General features: G+C 42.0%; 1 protein-coding gene across 4 annotated transcripts in view; it reads left to right on the top strand.

Annotated features, from left to right (window-relative positions):
- Positions 1-748: 748 nt before the first annotated feature.
- LOC126983054 (exportin-1-like) overlaps positions 749-17900 on the top strand; it is a 29701-nt gene continuing 12549 nt past the window's right edge. Inside the window, exons 1-7 of one of the 4 annotated variants that reach the window (XM_050835510.1) lie at positions 749-829; positions 14784-14900; positions 15143-15317; positions 15428-15534; positions 15715-15945; positions 16181-16300; positions 17506-17634. In XM_050835510.1, the coding sequence (XP_050691467.1) occupies positions 764-829; positions 14784-14900; positions 15143-15317; positions 15428-15534; positions 15715-15945; positions 16181-16300; positions 17506-17634 (945 nt within the window). In that variant the 5' untranslated portion in view covers positions 749-763. Of the gene's footprint in view, positions 830-2271; positions 2302-10294; positions 10624-10654; positions 10900-14783; positions 14901-15142; positions 15318-15427; positions 15535-15714; positions 15946-16180; positions 16301-17505; positions 17635-17900 lie in introns of those variants that run through there. The other 3 variants (XM_050835511.1, XM_050835514.1, XM_050835512.1) reach the window with 3 other exon arrangements.

Raw genomic sequence — 17900 nt, forward strand, 5'->3', positions numbered from 1 at the left:
TTTTTAGGTTCATGGTGCAGAAGAAGGGTCAATCTACCTCAAGGGTCATAAAACTACCCATGGAAATGTCTCAAACTCTTGGGAAAGCCTTGTCAAATATGTGTACTTGGGTGCCAAAATATTCATTGGTACAGAGGAAAGGTCAAACTATCTGAAGGGTCATAAAACTACCCATGGAAATGTCTCAAACTCTTGGGAAAACCTTGTCCAATATGCGTACTTGGGCACCAAAATATTCAATGGTAGCTACAGAGGAAAGGTCAAACTACCTCAAGGGTCATAAAACTACCCATGGAAATGTCTCAGACTCTTGGGAAAGCCTTGTCAAATATGTGATTGGGCGCCAAGATATCCAATGGTAGGCATACAGATCGAGGAAAGGTCAAACTAGCTACCTCATGGGTCATAAAACTGCCCATGGAAATGCCTCAAACTCTTGGGAAAGCCTTGTCAAATAATTGTGCTTGGGTGCCAAAATATTCAATGGTAGGCATACAGATCGAGGAAAGGTCAAACTAGCTACCTCAAGGGTCATAAAACTGCCCATGGAAATGCCTCAAACTCTTGGGAAAGCCTTGTCAAATAATTGTGCTTGGGTGCCAAAATATTCAATGGTAGGCATACAGATCGAGGAAAGGTCAAACTAGCTACCTCAAGGGTCATAAAACTACCCATGGAAATGCCTCAAACTCTTGGGAAAGCCTTGTCAAATATGTGTACTTGGGCGCTGAAATATTTTAAGAATGGTACCTCGAGATCTTGCATGAATCTCCGAGAGTTCTGGGACGACGCGGGACAGCCACACCACCAAAACCTCTTCCCGATGCAGGTAAGACTGTTTTTTGCACCTCCCAAGTTAAATTTTTTAGTGTGTATCATACGCTACCACTTCATGAATTTGGCAAGTAGCGGATTGTGCATTATTATGGCGAAACAGTAATGCATGGGGAAGATATTGCCGTAAAACACAAATGCTGAGCTCTCGTGCTGAGGTTGTGTGTAGTACCCGTTTTTTTTTTTTTTTTTTTTTTTTTTTGTGTGTGTGTGTGTGTGTGTGTGTGTGTGTGTGTGATGATTACCCATGATTCTTGCGCGTCATGTGAATATAACCACCCCAGAGAGAGAGAGAGAGAGAGAGGGGAAGAAGTGGTCGAGGCGTCAGACTGGCTCGTGTGTAGACGTGTTCACTCCTGTAGACCGAGAGACCCTGAGTAGACCGTTTTTCAGTCACGGCCGCATCATATTTCAATGTCCTCGGCACTACACTTTCTGAATTGTCCATATCAGGGACCATCATTATCACTCTTATTTTCATTACTACCTCCGATCGTATACAGTCTTGCCTAAGTGTTGCCTGGGTTTCAAGTTGATGATGAAGCAACAGCCACTATTGCACGAGCTATGGCCGAAACAATGACTTCTTTGAGGTGAGGGCAGAGGAGATTTCCTGTTCGCCCTGGCTGATTGGTCAACCGTTTTAGTGGTGCGAGAAGTATGGAGTAATTCACTTATAAACTTGTGTTGAATTATATAGTAATGGTGCCTGTAGCCCAGCAGCAGGCCTGAAGTCATGGGAAGGTTCTCTTGATCGAGGAATAATGGCGCCTCGTATTGTTGTCCTAGATTATAAATAAGTAGCCTATTTATTTGGTAGCTGTGTTAACTCGTAATTTAGGTCTACTGCATGTATAGGGTCATATGTTGGTCGAATATCTGAAAGTGAAATGAGTCCTATATGTTTTATCACTGAATTCATATGGCAAGGCAAGTCCGGCTCTGGGGATTTATTTATTTATTTTAATGAAAGGATTTAAAATTTGTGCTTCCCTGGATGTCTTTGTCGCTTTCCTGAAGACACTAACCTAATTAGCTATGGGCCCGGAGTGGTCCAAGAAAGTCATTAGTAAGAAACAAGAAAAACATCTATATAAAATAATGATGAAAATAAATGCATTGTCCCACTGACTGAAAGAACAAGTAGCCTATAGATTTACGGATAGCAGCAAAAAAGTTTACGCTGCAGTTGTGTGTAGAAAATCTGTGCCCTGAGGAGGTAATAAAGGGGTAACATAAGTAAATACGCTGATCGAGCAAGTGTTATAGCTTGCATAGAATAATCGGCTAGAGAAATAGAATAATAGCCCAGAACGAAGAATTATATGACTGCACAGATAAGATCGTCTCGAAAACAACAGCGTTAATCATAGTTTTTTTTTCAGTGTGGGGATGGTTAAGGTAATCGTGACCAGGGTGTGGAAAGTGAGCGACGTTTGAGGAGGTTTAATAATGAAGGACTATGAGGTAAGACTCGTGTGCAGCGTCAGTTATACCACAGTGAACTGCGAGTCAGTTGTAATAATGAGGCTTTGGTATGTAGTAAGACAAACAGTGGGAGGCTTTGAGGGGGTGGAATGGCTTAAGGGTGGATGCAAGGGAAGGAGGAGGAAGATATCGATGAACTTTATCAGGCAAGCGAAATATTAGAAGTTAACGATATGGGTGATGAAAAAGGTAAAGGTAAATAGTTAAACCTGCAGTATTCCTTATCTTTTCATGTTGAAGGGATATGGCCGGAAAGAAAACAAGTATAGCCTATAGATCCATTCTCAGAAACCAGCTAAACCCTTCGTATAATTTTCTTTAGTTTATCTCGTTAATGTAAGTATTTCTCTCTCTCTCTCTCTCTCTCTCTCTCTCTCTCTCTCTCTCTCTGCAATGTAACATCCGGTTTCTCAAAATTTCCTTCTAACGACATGATTTTCCTACAGTTTTATGACACTATTTTTTTATGTGCAATCTATCGAATTTTAGTATATATTATCCTTTATCTGGACTTCTTATCAATGTTACTTCTAATTCGAGCTTCCCAACCTGACTTAATATGGCCTTCATACTCCAAGGCCTGGCTGCACTAAAGGTGTTGCTCAATCTCACGCCTCCGGGCCTTTTTTCCTCTTATCCTTCTCCCCATGCGCAATCACCACTCCTTCATCCTTCATCAGCTGGAGTATAGTTTACCCAGTGCCACATATGTAGGAGAGCTTGCCCAACTTCATCGCATGCGCCATATGTTGTCACCAAAAGAGCTGTGTGATCTTCAAAAAGAGACGCCTGTACTTTTTTTTTTTGTGTGTGTGTGTGAGAGAGAGAGAGAGAGAGAGAGAGAGAGAGAGAGAGATATGCAGACTTCCTCGAGACCCTGACCATACCGAAGAGCTAAAACTCACTATTGCATCAACATCAATTTGAATTTCGCACAGCTCTTAAAGTAACAGCTAGCATGGCACCTGTGATCAAGTTGGCCAAACAGTCTTAATCTATGGCTGAGACCTTAATTACTCTCCCTGTTCACCTCATCCTTTTCGTTATGTCAACAGGGTGGGGTAACATGATAATTCTCCGTAATGTGGTTGACTGTTCTTGGTGTTTATACTTGCATCAGCAGGAGCAATAGTATGAGTCAACTCTTGGAGAGGAAGCTTATATTTTCCTCAGAGCTTGACAAACAATATTTCAGTGTGATTATTTTATTAAGTTTCATGATGCCGTTTGTGCTCGTAAAACCTAATTCGATAATAACTGTGATCAAGTGATATATGCTTACAGAACAGGCAGCTTATAGTACTGTCCGCATTGCCCCTCGAACTCTTCCTGTTTAGTCTCTTATAATAATGATAATAAATAATAATAATAATAATGTTGCTTACGTGTGTATGATGGCTGTGTCAGGGATTGTGGAAGGGCAAGAGAGAAACGTTAAGAATGGGAATAATGTAGTGACTCTTGAACTATACTGAGAGCGGACAAGGGAAGGACAACACGTTCATACAGAGGAGCGAAGCATGGGTGTAATCTTGTTACAGTTACCCGTTCACGTAAGCTAACATCGTCTATACTTGATCGTTAAGTCTTGATAGTTATTCACTCAGATGAGCAGGTGGGCGCGATCGACGAATGCAAAGTTTTCCTACAGCACAAGTGTTACGAGGAGATACGAATGTCACTCTTTTAATCTATTCTTGTCTTGCGCCATGTTTCGTCATCCGCCTCGCCCCTTCCTTTCCTCAGCTATATAGGAGTGTCTCTTTGATGTACCCCCCCCCAAAAAAAAAATGAAATAAATGTAAGTAAAAAAAAAAAAAAAACTCGGAAATCACTCCTCACTTTCATTCCTCGATTATTTATTTTGTTTGTTCATTAACTTTTACCTCAGTATCAGGGGATTATAACTCCTCGTTGGCTTGTATCGATGTTTTAATAATCACTGGCGTTGCGTCAGGCGGATTTTTTCTACTTTGTTCATCGATTATTACACCGTTGCGAAAGTGTGTGTGTGTGTGTGTGTGTGTGTGTGTGTGTGTGTGTGTGTGTGTGTTATCATCATCACCTCCATTATTATTATTATTATTATTATTATTATTATTATTATTATTATTATTATTATTAACATCTTCAGGCTCCCTTCTCAAAACGTTTGCCTCATAATGTCATACAAAATTTAAAGGAAGACATTCATTTCCCTTTCAATCCCGACTTCCTGAGCCTCGATCCGTTATCTGCTGGCTTTGTTTGTTTGTTTATTTAGTAGATTGTTTGTTTGTTCCTTTAATTCGTTTACGTTTGTTTGTTTGCTCGACTTATTTAGAGGAGGAGGAGGAGGAAGATGAAGCAGACGAGTGGATGATTTGTGGAGAAATCTATGGATACGTATGTTTTGTTATATATACGTTTTGCTTTGTTTTATATAGGTAGTGTTCTTTGTGGTTTTATTACTATAGTGTTTATCCATTATTTATCGTTTAGTTTCGTCTCTTGGGTATGCTACCTCAGGCCAATTTCTTCACGCAAGTTTTTTGGCGTGAACTCAGTGAACTCTCGAATCTCCGGATCACTGGATTAGAATGACTCGCACAAATAAATTGACTGGAGATAACATGGACGGTGTCACAAGGTATATATACTCCTTTGCGTGGAATCAAATACTAACCACCGATGATCCTTATAATATTATGAAACTAAAACGCGTGGGGTAGGTAATGTTTCTCTGTTATGTTGACGACGGATTTAAGGTATCTTTTATGGTGTGTGTGTGTGTGTGTGTGTGTGTGTGTGTTTCAACCGTATGCTTTTAGATAGTAGTAGCAGCAGTAGCAGTAGTAGAAGTAGTAGTAGTTGTAGTAATAATAATAATAATAATAATAATAATAATAATAATAATAATAATAATAATAATAATGATATATGAACAACACCAAAAATATTGAGAGTAAACCAACCTTCACTACAGTTCTCACTGATATCACGTGACCCTCGACAGCCTTTTGTTTTTCCTCTTTCCATGTCTCATTTTCCTGCTTCCTCTTTATGACGCGTCCTGTTTTCCTACATTAACGTATATTCCTGACGTCAAGTGGTGTGATTCGAGAAGGATCCGGCAAGCGTGGACAGGACAGATCCGAGAGCGAGTGCGGTAAAGTCAACAAGTGCTGTACGTTATACCTTTATCTGCAGTACACACACACACACACACACACACACACACACACACGTCAAGTTAAAAGTGATATATTTTCTTTATAAGTATAATCTATGTGAGAGAGAGAGAGAGAGAGAGAGAGAGAGAGAGAGAGAGAGAGAGAGAGAGAGAGAGAGAGTTGCTGTTTCACGATGCAGCTAGGTTTCACTTTCCACCTTTGCAAATGCCTTCTTGTCACTTTCCAAACCATTACGTATTAAAATACAATGATGATAATAATAATGATGATGATGATATAGGAAAACAAGTCAAAATACCAACTGCTCCATATTAAGGTTAGACTGGCAGCGATCGAGGCTCCGGCCGTCACTGATAAGAGCATTGAGTTACGTGTGGGTTATAAGGTTTTAGGTGTTGGGTGGGAGACTCTGGCTCAGCTGTGCAAACTGTTGGCGGCCTCCCTCCCTGCTGAATGTCCGATGTCCGCCCTTCACAGGAAATAACAAAACACAGAATGGCGGTAGACTGCCGGGAATTTCCGACGAAAGATAAAGAACAGAGAGAGAGAGAGAGAGAGAGAGAGAGAGAGAGAGAGAGAGAGAGAGAGAAAGAAGAAGAAATAATATGTAAAGAAAAAGGAAATACAGAGATACACGGACTTTGAGAGGAAGAGAGGTGAGAGGGAAATCACTCAACCATATAAATTCTGAAGAAAAAAACCCCGAAGGAAACATCCAAATCAAGTCATTTCATATAAGGACGTGAATGAGTACGGAAAACCTACCTGTTGTGTAACGGTACAAAGTATGAAAGGAAGGAAATAAATAGTGAATTAGGTAAGTGACGTTATAGGCTAACTCACACTTGTCCAATATTACCTCATAGAGATTTGGTTATAACCTTTTGCATTCACTTGAAAACCTCTAATAAGTGTAGGTACCGTGGAGAAATGATCACGGACGATACAAGATAACTGACAAGGTGATAAAAAACGAATAAGATAAGTGACATCAAAGTTGTACGTGCTTGGTGTAGCCTACACTAGTTAAACCAGATCTTATAACGAAAACTCTATCAATTCCTTAAATGTCAGGGAGATAAGATTAAGATGGAGTAGGGTAGTAATAAGAATAGCTCATGGTGACGTCTGGTATATTAGAACCGAATACCATTCCGGTCATCTATGGAGGTCATCCGCCACTCCCGATCACGATGTAGAGTTAATGACATACCATCGATCATCACCATAATAACAGGGAGCGAGAGGGACCAGAGGGAGTAGGGGAGCGGGTTTCAGTGCATGGTGGAGGGGAGAAATGGAGGGCGGTGAGAAACGGCAAACGAGGCTGGATGGAGGGTACACGATCTGCCTCTGTTCGCTAGTCATTTGATGGAGGGCACCGCTGGGTGGGTCTGGGGAAAGTACACGCAGCGCTGTGTCACGTGATTCACCTTTCCTGAGAGAGAGAGAGAGAGAGAGAGAGAGAGAGAGAGGAGAGAGAAACACAAAGGAAAAGGCAATGTTGATGAGTTTCGACGTAAAAGATAAATGGATACGAAGAAAAAACACGAAAACAGGAAAGAAAGCAAATAACAATAACTGATCATATTATTACTGTGTGAGAGAGAGAGAGAGAGAGAGAGAGCGAGAGAGTTCAAGCCTTTGTCAGACTTCCCCCCCTGGCCCTGAGCGCAAACACGGCTAACATTTCGGCCATGGGTCGCTGCCAGCTTGCCTGCGTCATGGATAGATCAGACCAAACAGATCTACCATCAACAAACTGAAACGTAAAGCTTTGGTTGACACTTACTCGTATGTGGTTTTACTGCCACATAAAGGCTATATTGTGTGTTACGATTTTGATTTTTACTTACTGTCTACTCTATATGATGGTTTATTGTAAATGGCAATATATGGAATGAATAATAGATGAAGTAAAAAGTAAATAAGAACACACACACACACACACACACACACACAAGACAATAATCAACTTTTGTCCCAGAGATTTCCAGAAAAAAGGTTCAGATACCCGGAGGAAATTCAGAGGAGGGAAAATTGCTAGAGTTTACCAGTGAAGTGAATATAAGAATGAAGAAACTGGTTAACCCCGTAAGAGTTTAGCCTATGATGGCGTACGTGAGCTATTAGTGATGCATGAACTTGTGTCTGCATCCATAATAGGGTCTGTGCTGTATTAGTGAGTCAAGTCATATGCATATAGTGTGGGGGCTGAACCGCTAACAGAGGGACTATCTGCTACGTAGTATGTGAACAAAGCAGAGGGGGGTAATGTCTTGCAAGTTGGGGGCAAGACCTTGGTTGGGGGACAGCCTTCATTCGATCAATCTTTCGTCATTATTCCATCTTATGAGACTATACTCAAAACAGAGGTGAGAAAACATTACAAAAGTTCTTCTTGCGGGGTAAACATACACATTACATCATTATCATAGCATAACAGATAAATGCGCAGTTGTTACTTGTTAGTACTGGATCTGTATGCCTGAGGTGAGAGGCAAGGGAGAAGGGATCGAGCATCTCGCCACACACACACACACACACACACACACAGGCTCCTTGAAAATAGGGCGCGGAGGAGGAACGGATCACGAGGAAGTGTGCAAACTCAGAGGACAAAGGGTGGAAGTGGCCTCTCTCATGGAGGGGGGAGGCGCAAAATAGAAAGGAAGAGAGGTTGCGGGGCGCGGAGCAAAGGGAAGAGCGGTGCACCAGTTTCATTAGCACAAGGTACGTGGTTACATGGCTGACCACGACTATACGACAGGTGCTTATGAACATGAATTGGGGAACTTACAAGCACCCTATCATGGCATGCAATAGTGCGCAGTCCCTAATATATTTTGGGGGTGATTAAAACGGACCGAGGTCATACATTTCCAGTCTTGCGCCGAATTCGATTTTCCACACACACACACACACATACACAGAGAGGCAGGCGGGCCCTCAGACAGCTATACCGCGCCACACCCTCGCCGCAGCCCGCCAGACAACCTGCTCTCTTACGTAACATACACTTTCATCGCGGGCTTTCCCTTGTAAAACTTCCAAACTTCCATACCCCTCTTGCCACTGTTTACATTACGCGCCAGACATTCTATGAGTCAGCGTAAACAGTGTTTTTGCGAGAGGGCACACACCTCGTAGAAAGCTGCGTTAACATGACTTGACATTATTATATTATAGGCACCGGTGTTGTCTTTCATATCTCCAACATATACGACAGGATAAGAAAAGCCATCATATGCATTCTCAAATGGCGTGCACGTGCTTGGCGTGTGAGACCCATTCAGCGTACCTACTAACGGTGCTGAGGCAATACTGATTGTCAATGCTAAGTGCTTCTAGGAATCAATCGCTTCTCTAAAATGACAAAAAATAGAATAGGAAACTGAAGAAGAATCAGGCAAGCAGACCATGTTGAGTTATCATGTAAGATTTTATAAATAGTCTTTCCGTGTATGAATCACAGCATTTTGCGTCACTGATCGCCACGTCCTCAGTTTCCGATGAAAGGATCCTGCAGTAGAGCATGCGGGAGACAGGAACTGCAGCCTGCAGGGTGAGGTACTCAAATACGTGTGAGGCACGAGGAGAGGGGAGCGGGAGGGGGGAAAGCGGAAAGGGAGGTGTGAGGGCGGGGGTGAGGGATGACGGGATGGAGATTGGAGAGGAAGGGATCGTAGACATGCGCAGTACATGACTATCACGTTTCCCTTACGAACAGGTGTAGATTTGTAGGCAAGTATTACGTGTCGGTGATTAAATCGTGGATCTCTACCTTAAGAGGACGCAGTATTATCACTCGTAACCATGGTCACCTTTTTCTTAACAAACAGGCGAGGCATGCGCCGGATGGAGTCATATTCCAGCGTTTTATTGCAACATTTTCCTCGCCGTTCCTTCCTGAAGCAAGTTGCGAGTTACTCATTTTTAGATCACTTCCCAATGAATCGCTGCTCATTCTAGCCAGTGGCACCTACTGCATGAATTAAACCTCGCCATTGTAGAAGTTTGCCATGATCCCGGGAGGAAAGACCAGGAAGTAGTGGACTCCTTCCTGTGTGCCAGGGAACATGGTAGAAAATCTCAGAGCAATACCTCTGAGTGACTCCACCCACTTACGTCAGCAGGGTGACGTCATCTCGGGCGCTCGTTTTCTGGTCGGCGTTTAGGGAGGACTCTGGCTATTCTAAAAACTTGCTAAATCCATGCAAACCAGTTGTGTTACGGTATAGTGGAACCTTCTTTATCTATAGTCATATTTTTCCCTCAGAAGTATTTGTGTGATACACATCTGTAGGAAATTTATTAATGGTCAAATACCTCAGACTGATTTTCCATCCGTCAAAGTTGCAGTTTACTTCAGTTGCAAATTCAACAGTATGTTTATACCTATTTTCACTGCAAAACTCATTAATTGATTGATGTGCTGATTTCAGGAATATAATAATGAAAAGCAGTGTTACAATCATATAAGTTACCCCTGGAAGATAAATAAACGGGACTTGTATCTTCCATAAGCCTGCATGGAAGCCTTTGATATCACGAACTACTCATGGACTTCGAAAACCAAGGTTATTTTGTACGTGAACACCATGCACTTGTCTTTTTATTTAGTGGCTGACACTGTTTCAAAAATTGGCGCTCGGAGGTAGAAAACGTGGCTGTTTGTAAGGCGGGCGCTGATTGGCTGACGGCTAGTGACGTCGACCAATGGCAGGCCTTGAGTTACCGCGGGAAGAGAGGGCATGCTGATGATGTTTCCCGTGGTACAAAGAAACAGCCTAATACTGAGCCAGGGCCGCGATTTTAGGCACATAACCGACACTACACCCTCTTTGCGGCCCCATAAAACCCACACAGAGGCCTACACGCCCCCAAAACCCCCTTATTAAGGCAAAAGAGCCGCCAAAACAGCAAGGCCTGGTCCGCACTATCCGGTTTGTACCAGTTTCAAACCGAAATTTTCATGGCGAATTGAACTCCTCTCAGGCCCTCCAGTCCCCTTTATTTCTGCTTTCCGGGGCTGAGCGCGGCGATAGGCAGGCTAGCAAGGGACAGGAAGGCACGTGGATGTCCCGGAGGAGGAAAATAGCGGGCAGCAGAGGACATAGAGCAGAAGGTAAGGCGCGTGTGGCAGGAATGTTGTTTTGAAATAATTCCCCCCGCTGCCATTTCACCATCTCACTGTCCCCGGAGCTCTCCTCGTGGCCGGAGCTCCCCGCGGCATCGAACTCTTCTAATTTGGTGTGGATGTGGATAACCCTGTGGTGTGCGAGTGGGATAAGTGTACAGTGGTGGGTGAGGGCAAGGAAATAGCTGGCGCGTGAAGGCTGTGGCCACTCCTATCCTCCTCCTGCACTCCCGTCCCTTCTGCCTCTGCGTCATCACCATCATGGTAAACCTCCACGCCATTCACCTGTACTAGCTTGTAATTGGGGGTTTAGGGGCCCAGGTGTGCATACAGGAAGAGGTATGTGCGTGTCTACGTGTGCGTGCAAGGCCATTATTCGCCTCGTGCAACCCCCAGCCTCGTGATGCACTCTAGGGTCACTTAGGGGTCATTTGGGGTTCCCCTGTGGTCATGTGGGGTGTGCTGGGGTTCTTGCCCGGGGCCTGCTTGGGGAAGGCAGTGTGTTGGGGGAGGTGGGGATCGCCTGCACCCCATACCTCGCCGTCATCCTTGGGGGCCATCCAGATTTTTCCTTGTTTTGGGGGGGCATGAGATGTGGTGTGTGTATGTGCGTGTGTGTGTGTTTCCCTGCATTCCATCACCACATGGGGGTTCATAGTAGATTGTAAATATATTTTCGAAATGTTCTACACTTATTTTCAGTGTCTATAATGTAAATAAGCATGCGTGTGAATCAGTATTAGCCATTTATGAAGGATATGATAGGAAACAGAGGGGAATACCATTAATGGTAAAAAATCCGAATGGGTTAATGTTACCAGTGGGGTTCCTCAAGGTTCAGTTTTAGGCCCGCTATTATTCATTATCTACATCAGTGACATAGACAGTGGGATAACTAATGACATAGGTAAATTTTCAGATGATACCAAAATAGGATGAACTATTAGGACAAGGGAGGATGCTAGAGCACTGCAGGAGGATCTTAATAAACTTTCAGCTTGGTCAGAGAAATGGCAAATGAATTTTAACGTCACCAAATGTAGTGTACTAAGTGTAGGAACACGTAACCCGTTACACGGGTATATTATAGACTCCGCAGCGACAGGTAGACAGAGTGTGAAAAGGATTTGGGAGTGTTAGTAAACTCTGACCTAAAACTAAGGAAGCAATGCATTAGTGTGAGGAATAGGGCTAACAGGGTTTTAGGCTTTATTAACAGGACGGTAACCAACAAAAGTGCAGAGGTCATCCTCAGACTCTATTTAGCATTAGTTAGGCCACAATTAGATTATGCTGTCCAGTTTTGGTGCCCACACTACAGAATGGACATCATCTTGCTAGAATCAGTTCAAAGGAGGATGACCAAGATGATACAGGGGCTGAGGAACCTCCCATATCAATATAGGCTGAAACATCTACATAAGAACATAGGGAAACTGCAAGAGGCTGAGTGGCCTACATAGGGCAGCTCCAGAATCCCTCCCACTACTCACGATGGATGAGGTGTAGTTTCAGGGGTTACAGGTTGAGGCTTAATCCTCGTTTGCCTTCGGTACAGGCGTACGCTCCAGTACCCTGTCTCCTTGCTGCACCCACACCTCACTACCATCTGTCATCCTCGTCCATGTAGCTATCCAGTCTACTCTTAAAACAAGCTATTGTCTCTGCACTATCTATGTGATTGCTGAGTCTATTCCATTCCACCACCCTATTACTAAACCAATGCTTGCCTATATCTCTCCTAAATCTTTACTTTTCTAATTTAAATCTATTACTGCGTGTTCTATCCTGCTGGCTAATTCTCAGTACTTAACTTATAGCGCCTTTGTTGTAACCCTTGACCCATTTGAATACTTCTATCAGATCTCCCTGCACTCTTCATCTTTCTAGTGAATGTAAGTTTAGATGTTTCAGCCTATTTTGATTTCAACTTACATTCACTAGAAAGACAAAGAGTGCGGGGAGATCTGATAGAAGTATTCAGATGGGTCAAGGGTTACAACAAAGGCGATATAAGTAAAGTACTGAGAATTAGCCAGCAGGATAGAACATGCAGTAATGGATATAAATTAGAAAAGTATAGATTTAGGAGGGAAATAGGCAAGCATTGGTTTAGTAATAGGGTGGTGGGGGAATGGAATAGACTCTGCAATCACATAGTGAGTGCAGGGTCGATAGCTTGTTTTAAGAGTAGACTGGATAGCTACTTGGACGAGGATGCGCCATGAGTGAGGTGTGGGTGCAGTAAGGTGACAGGGTACTGGGGTGTACGCCCGTACCGATGGTAAACGAGGATCAAGCCTCTACCTGTAACCTCTGAAACTACATCTCACCCATCGCGAGTAGTGGGGGGGATTCTGGAGCTGCCCTGTGTAGGCCACTCAGCCTCTTGCAGTCTCCCTATGTTCCTATGAACATGAGGGAAAAAAAATTCATGAGTGCTTAAATTTGCAAAATTGTGGTGGGTACAGGTTCATGCCATTGATCTGGCATAATGTTTTCTTTGATTTGGAGAAGGATAAAAAATGTCAAAAGATGGATGTAGCATAGTTTGGTTGTAAAAATATATCCACAAGTTGTGATTATTTTTCAAAATGGAAAAAAAACCCTCGTATGCACCTCTGTGGTGGTGTTTCTCGTGCCTGGTTACAAATCTGCAGGCCTCAGTTAGATCGCAATCACATCACCAGCCAGGGGTATTGGGCACCCAGTCCAGCCAGCTGTCCATTCCATTTGTGCTGGCCAATAAAAGGGCAGCTTGGGATGGCAAACTGTGCTTACCTAGGAGTTGCACTTGCCCTGCATCCTGGGATAATGGGCTCTTACCCACAACAGGTTCAAGGGCCAATGCAAAAGATATGAACTCGAGACCATGTTCAGCGTAGTGTATGTTCCCAACTATATCTTATGTATGCAAAATATTTTGTTGGATGTAGAACTATATTAATCTAATTATCATGTAAAAGAGTGAGGCATAAAAGGGCCAGGTTTAGGGCTGGATTTCCCATTTAGGTTTTCAAGGGTAGTTGTAGAGTGGCAAATCTGTTCATACCTTGGGAAGTTACGAGTCTTTCCCACATGTCAGTGTATTTCCAACTAGGTCACAATATTCTCTGTAAACAAAGGTGTAAGGGGAAGCATGAGGGAAAGTTTATATTGGCTTATAGATGTCAAATTCTGTAAATATGTCCCTCACCAGATCGACATTTGAGAAGAGTTAAGTTACTTTTCAGTAGTTTGGTTGTATTTGTTCATTTATTGGCTATATAACTGCACTACAAACTGATGCAGGTGCACATTTGCAAGTGGTTGATGCCAAAGCTTCTTATTTAATGATGATAGCTACAGAAAACAGTTTTGAATCTTTTTCAACTTCATTTCATGCTCTCTAATTGCTCCCCCATCCCATACAAACATGTTGAGTGTGTGTGTTTTCTTTTTTGATGTCTTTTTTTTCTTTGTTTCTTATTTTCCCTTGTGTGTGTGTGTGTGGGGGGGGGAGGGTGTGTCTGTGTGTGTGTGTGTAGGTGTATAGATGTGTGTGAAGGCATACTGAAACACTTTAGAAAGACCAGGCATGATGAAGGTGAAGGACATGACCGTTACAGACAATCAATAGCTGTGACAAATGTCTACGCAAGAGTCCCCACCACAGTTGGTATCTTGATTTATATTTCATTATTTTGGTAGATTGTTGATGAATACAGTAAAAGAAAGACTGATGATTGTGAATAGAATATTTATCTAGAGAAAAAACTTAAATTATAAGTGTACTGCTACCATATAGTCAGTAGCCCAGAATCTTTAGGAAGGTAATTTAGAAGTTAATATTATTGTAAGTGATATGACTTCATTGCGGTGTATTCTAATGTGGCATAGTTTGTGATGGCTTCCATGGTGACTAGATAACTATATGTTCATAACAAACATCATGAACCCAGAATTTGCTGCATTAAGTAGGAGAAAAAGATACCAGGAGCTTAATTCATCTTATTTTGTAATGAATTCCTCTGAGCATTTTTTTCCAGAAAGAGCCATACTATAAACATTATTAAGTGTACTTTTGGAAGCACCAGTGTGCATATATTATAGCAACTGTTAAGAAAATGTTTGTTGTCATCTAACCCAAATTCTCTTTTTTATTTCAGATTGAAAAAATGAGTCTGACTGTAGAAGCTTCAAAACTTTTAGACTTTAATCAGAAATTGGACATACCTCTCCTTGACAATGTCATCGGTTTTATGTACAATGGGATTGGAGAACAGGTATAGTTGTTTGTCACTTTTTCAGTCACGGAACTCCTGTGCATGTTGTCCATCATTTTGAAAACACTAAAACTTTATCTGTCACCATAGTTAAGTAATGATATCTGTAGATAATTACTGAACATGTGGTGCTTACTATATGACTTTGATTATTATTAATTTTTTTTTAGAATCAGTTATATTACCCTGAAAACATTTATGGGGATAAGTTTAATTAAATGGCTTTGTACCTGCACCGACAGCAACGCATTGCCCAGGAGGTCCTCACCACACTCAAGGAGCACCCAGATGCATGGACGAGGGTGGATGCCATCCTTGAGTACTCACAGAACCAGCAGACCAAATACTATGCACTACAGATCCTGGAGCAGGTCATCAACACAAAGTGGAAGGTGTTGCCCAGAGACCAGTGTGAAGGTTTGCATCCATTGCTACTTGTGTGTTGCTGAAAAATTATATGAAATACTTAATGTGCTACAGTGACATGTAGTGAACCTTGTTTACTGTTATTTTTTTCTTTTTAATAGGGATAAAGAAATACATCGTCAATGTTATCATCAAACTGTCCAGCACGCCAGAATCTCTAGACAGAGAAAAAGTATACCTTAATAAACTGAACATGATTCTTGTACAGGTAAGTGTATATTCATTAATGTGTAATCCTAAATACACCATAAGTTGCCATCAAAATATTTTTTCACAAGGAATTTTCTTTTCTTTTTCCACTTGATAGAAATTCACTATAAAATGGCAGTGAATATACATGTCAGTTATCTTTTTATTCACAATAATCATGAGTGTTATATACAAACAGATCTTGAAGAGAGAATGGCCCAAGAATTGGCAGTCGTTTATCCCAGACATTGTCGGGGCAAGCAAAACCAACGAGTCAATGTGCCAGAACAACATGGTGATCCTCAAGCTGCTCTCGGAGGAGGTGTTTGACTTCTCCACGGGACAGATGACCCAAACCAAGGCCAAACACCTCAAGGACACCATGTGCTCACAGTTCCAGCAGGTGTTCCTCCTCTGTATATTTGTTATGGTAAGTTAACCTTCAAGATATTCCAGGGTGTGGGTTGTGGAATTTTAGTGTTCATGGCTTGGTGGTGGTTTTTTTTTTTGGGGGGGGGCACTGTATTTGTTTTGTAATAGTTTTTCAGTGGACAGTCTTTTCTCCAAATCAACAGTGAGGCTAATTTTTCCAGAGACCATGAGGTGACTTTTTGTATGTAGAAAAATGTATCTTAGAAAAATTCTAAATGGAGCTTGTTTTTCAGGAAAACTCACAAAACCCAACTCTTGTTAGTGCCACATTAGAAACTCTACTAAGATTTCTGAACTGGATTCCTCTTGGGTACATCTTTGAAACAAAGTTGATCAGCACGCTTATCTACAAGGTAAGCTTTTATATCAACTTGTTTTAGCAGTAACCAGTCAGTGTATTTGTGATACATTAACCCTCCCGCTCTGGGTGACCCCCGTCTCCGGGGGTTTGGGGAAAATTTAAGCACCATCGCCGCGGCCGCCGCCAGAGAAGGCTACGCTTTCGTGAATATTATCCTCTATTTTCAACAATAAATAGTCCTTGAAATGTATTTTGAAAGCGTTTCCATGATTGTTGAACGTTTGTGGAAAAGATATATGAAGGGCTAGTGATGTTTCATAAGTTAGGTAATGAAATACTGGCACGGTACTAAAACGAATCTTAACTGACAGTTTTCTTTATATATTTCACTGAAAATATTTGAGCGGCACTTTGATTAGACTGATTTTATCGCAGATTTTCCTGTACGACATAGGCTATTTATTTTGTTTTTACGTATTTATTTGAAGGTTTTCTTTTTATATTTCACTGAGAATATTTGAGCATTACTTTGATTATTTATTATTTTTGCTGGCGAATCCCAGAAATTCGCCATCAGAGTCGTGAATTTCATCGCCTTCACACTGAAAATCACTTTCATCACTTGTCAATTCGCCCAACTCGCCACGAAGAGACAGGTCTTCATATTCCTGCTGCTTCACCAAGATAGAGTGTGATGTTAGGGCAGCTCTGGGGGGCTGGGAGTGTCGGGCAGGTGGAGGCGAGGAAGCGGCGTTCCCTGCGGTGGAGAAAAGCTCATGTTCGGACACATCGGAAAGTGAAAAATCACGTCCTTCCATCACTGCGGCTAGTGACCAACTGACTGGTGATGCCAACATATGCTCCAGGATGCTGGGCGTGGGCTCACACCAAACTTAAGCCCATGCAGGCATTTCAAATGGTAGAAATACGCACATGCCTTCTGAGAGGACACCCGGATTTTTGCCAAATTTTACGCGCGACCTTCCAAGAGGACACCCGGAGCGGAAGGGTTAAGTTATGAAATATATTAAATTTGTTTGAGGTTCCAGAATGTGAATTAACATCCTCAAATTACTTCGGGAAAGTACACAATACAGTCTGTGTGTAATGCTCTTTAGTTATGTATATAAATCCAAAACAGCACATCATCTATAATTAAAATTCTCCATATTATTCTAAAAGATATTAGATATACCAATGCATGCTTTTTCTTTCACTGAATGCTATGGAACATACTAATGTATGTTTCTTTATCAGTTCTTAGGCTTGCCGCTCTTCCGTAATGTGACGCTCAAGTGTCTGACGGAGATTGCTGGAGTGGCTGTCCCTTCCTATGATGAGTCCTACATCATGATGTTTTCACAGACCATCACACAACTGCAGGAAGTAAGTTTCAAGATTATTACTCTGATATACTAGCTTGATGTCTTATTTAAAAGCTATAGCAGTATATTTTGTATCTTTAATTTCACCCCTTACCTGACTCACAAAAAAAAGTCACTAGTCCCAAATCAATAAATCCTATTGAAATAACACCTCCATTTAGCACAAATTTCTTTGGTACCTTTCTTGCATTCATTGAAGGGTCCACTGTATAAGCAATCTTTATCTCTGACACCCTGTCCCTTCATGGAAACTTCCCACAAGGGACT

This window comes from Eriocheir sinensis, chromosome 52, assembly GCF_024679095.1.
Source record: "Eriocheir sinensis breed Jianghai 21 chromosome 52, ASM2467909v1, whole genome shotgun sequence".
Classification (NCBI taxonomy): domain Eukaryota; kingdom Metazoa; phylum Arthropoda; class Malacostraca; order Decapoda; family Varunidae; genus Eriocheir; species Eriocheir sinensis.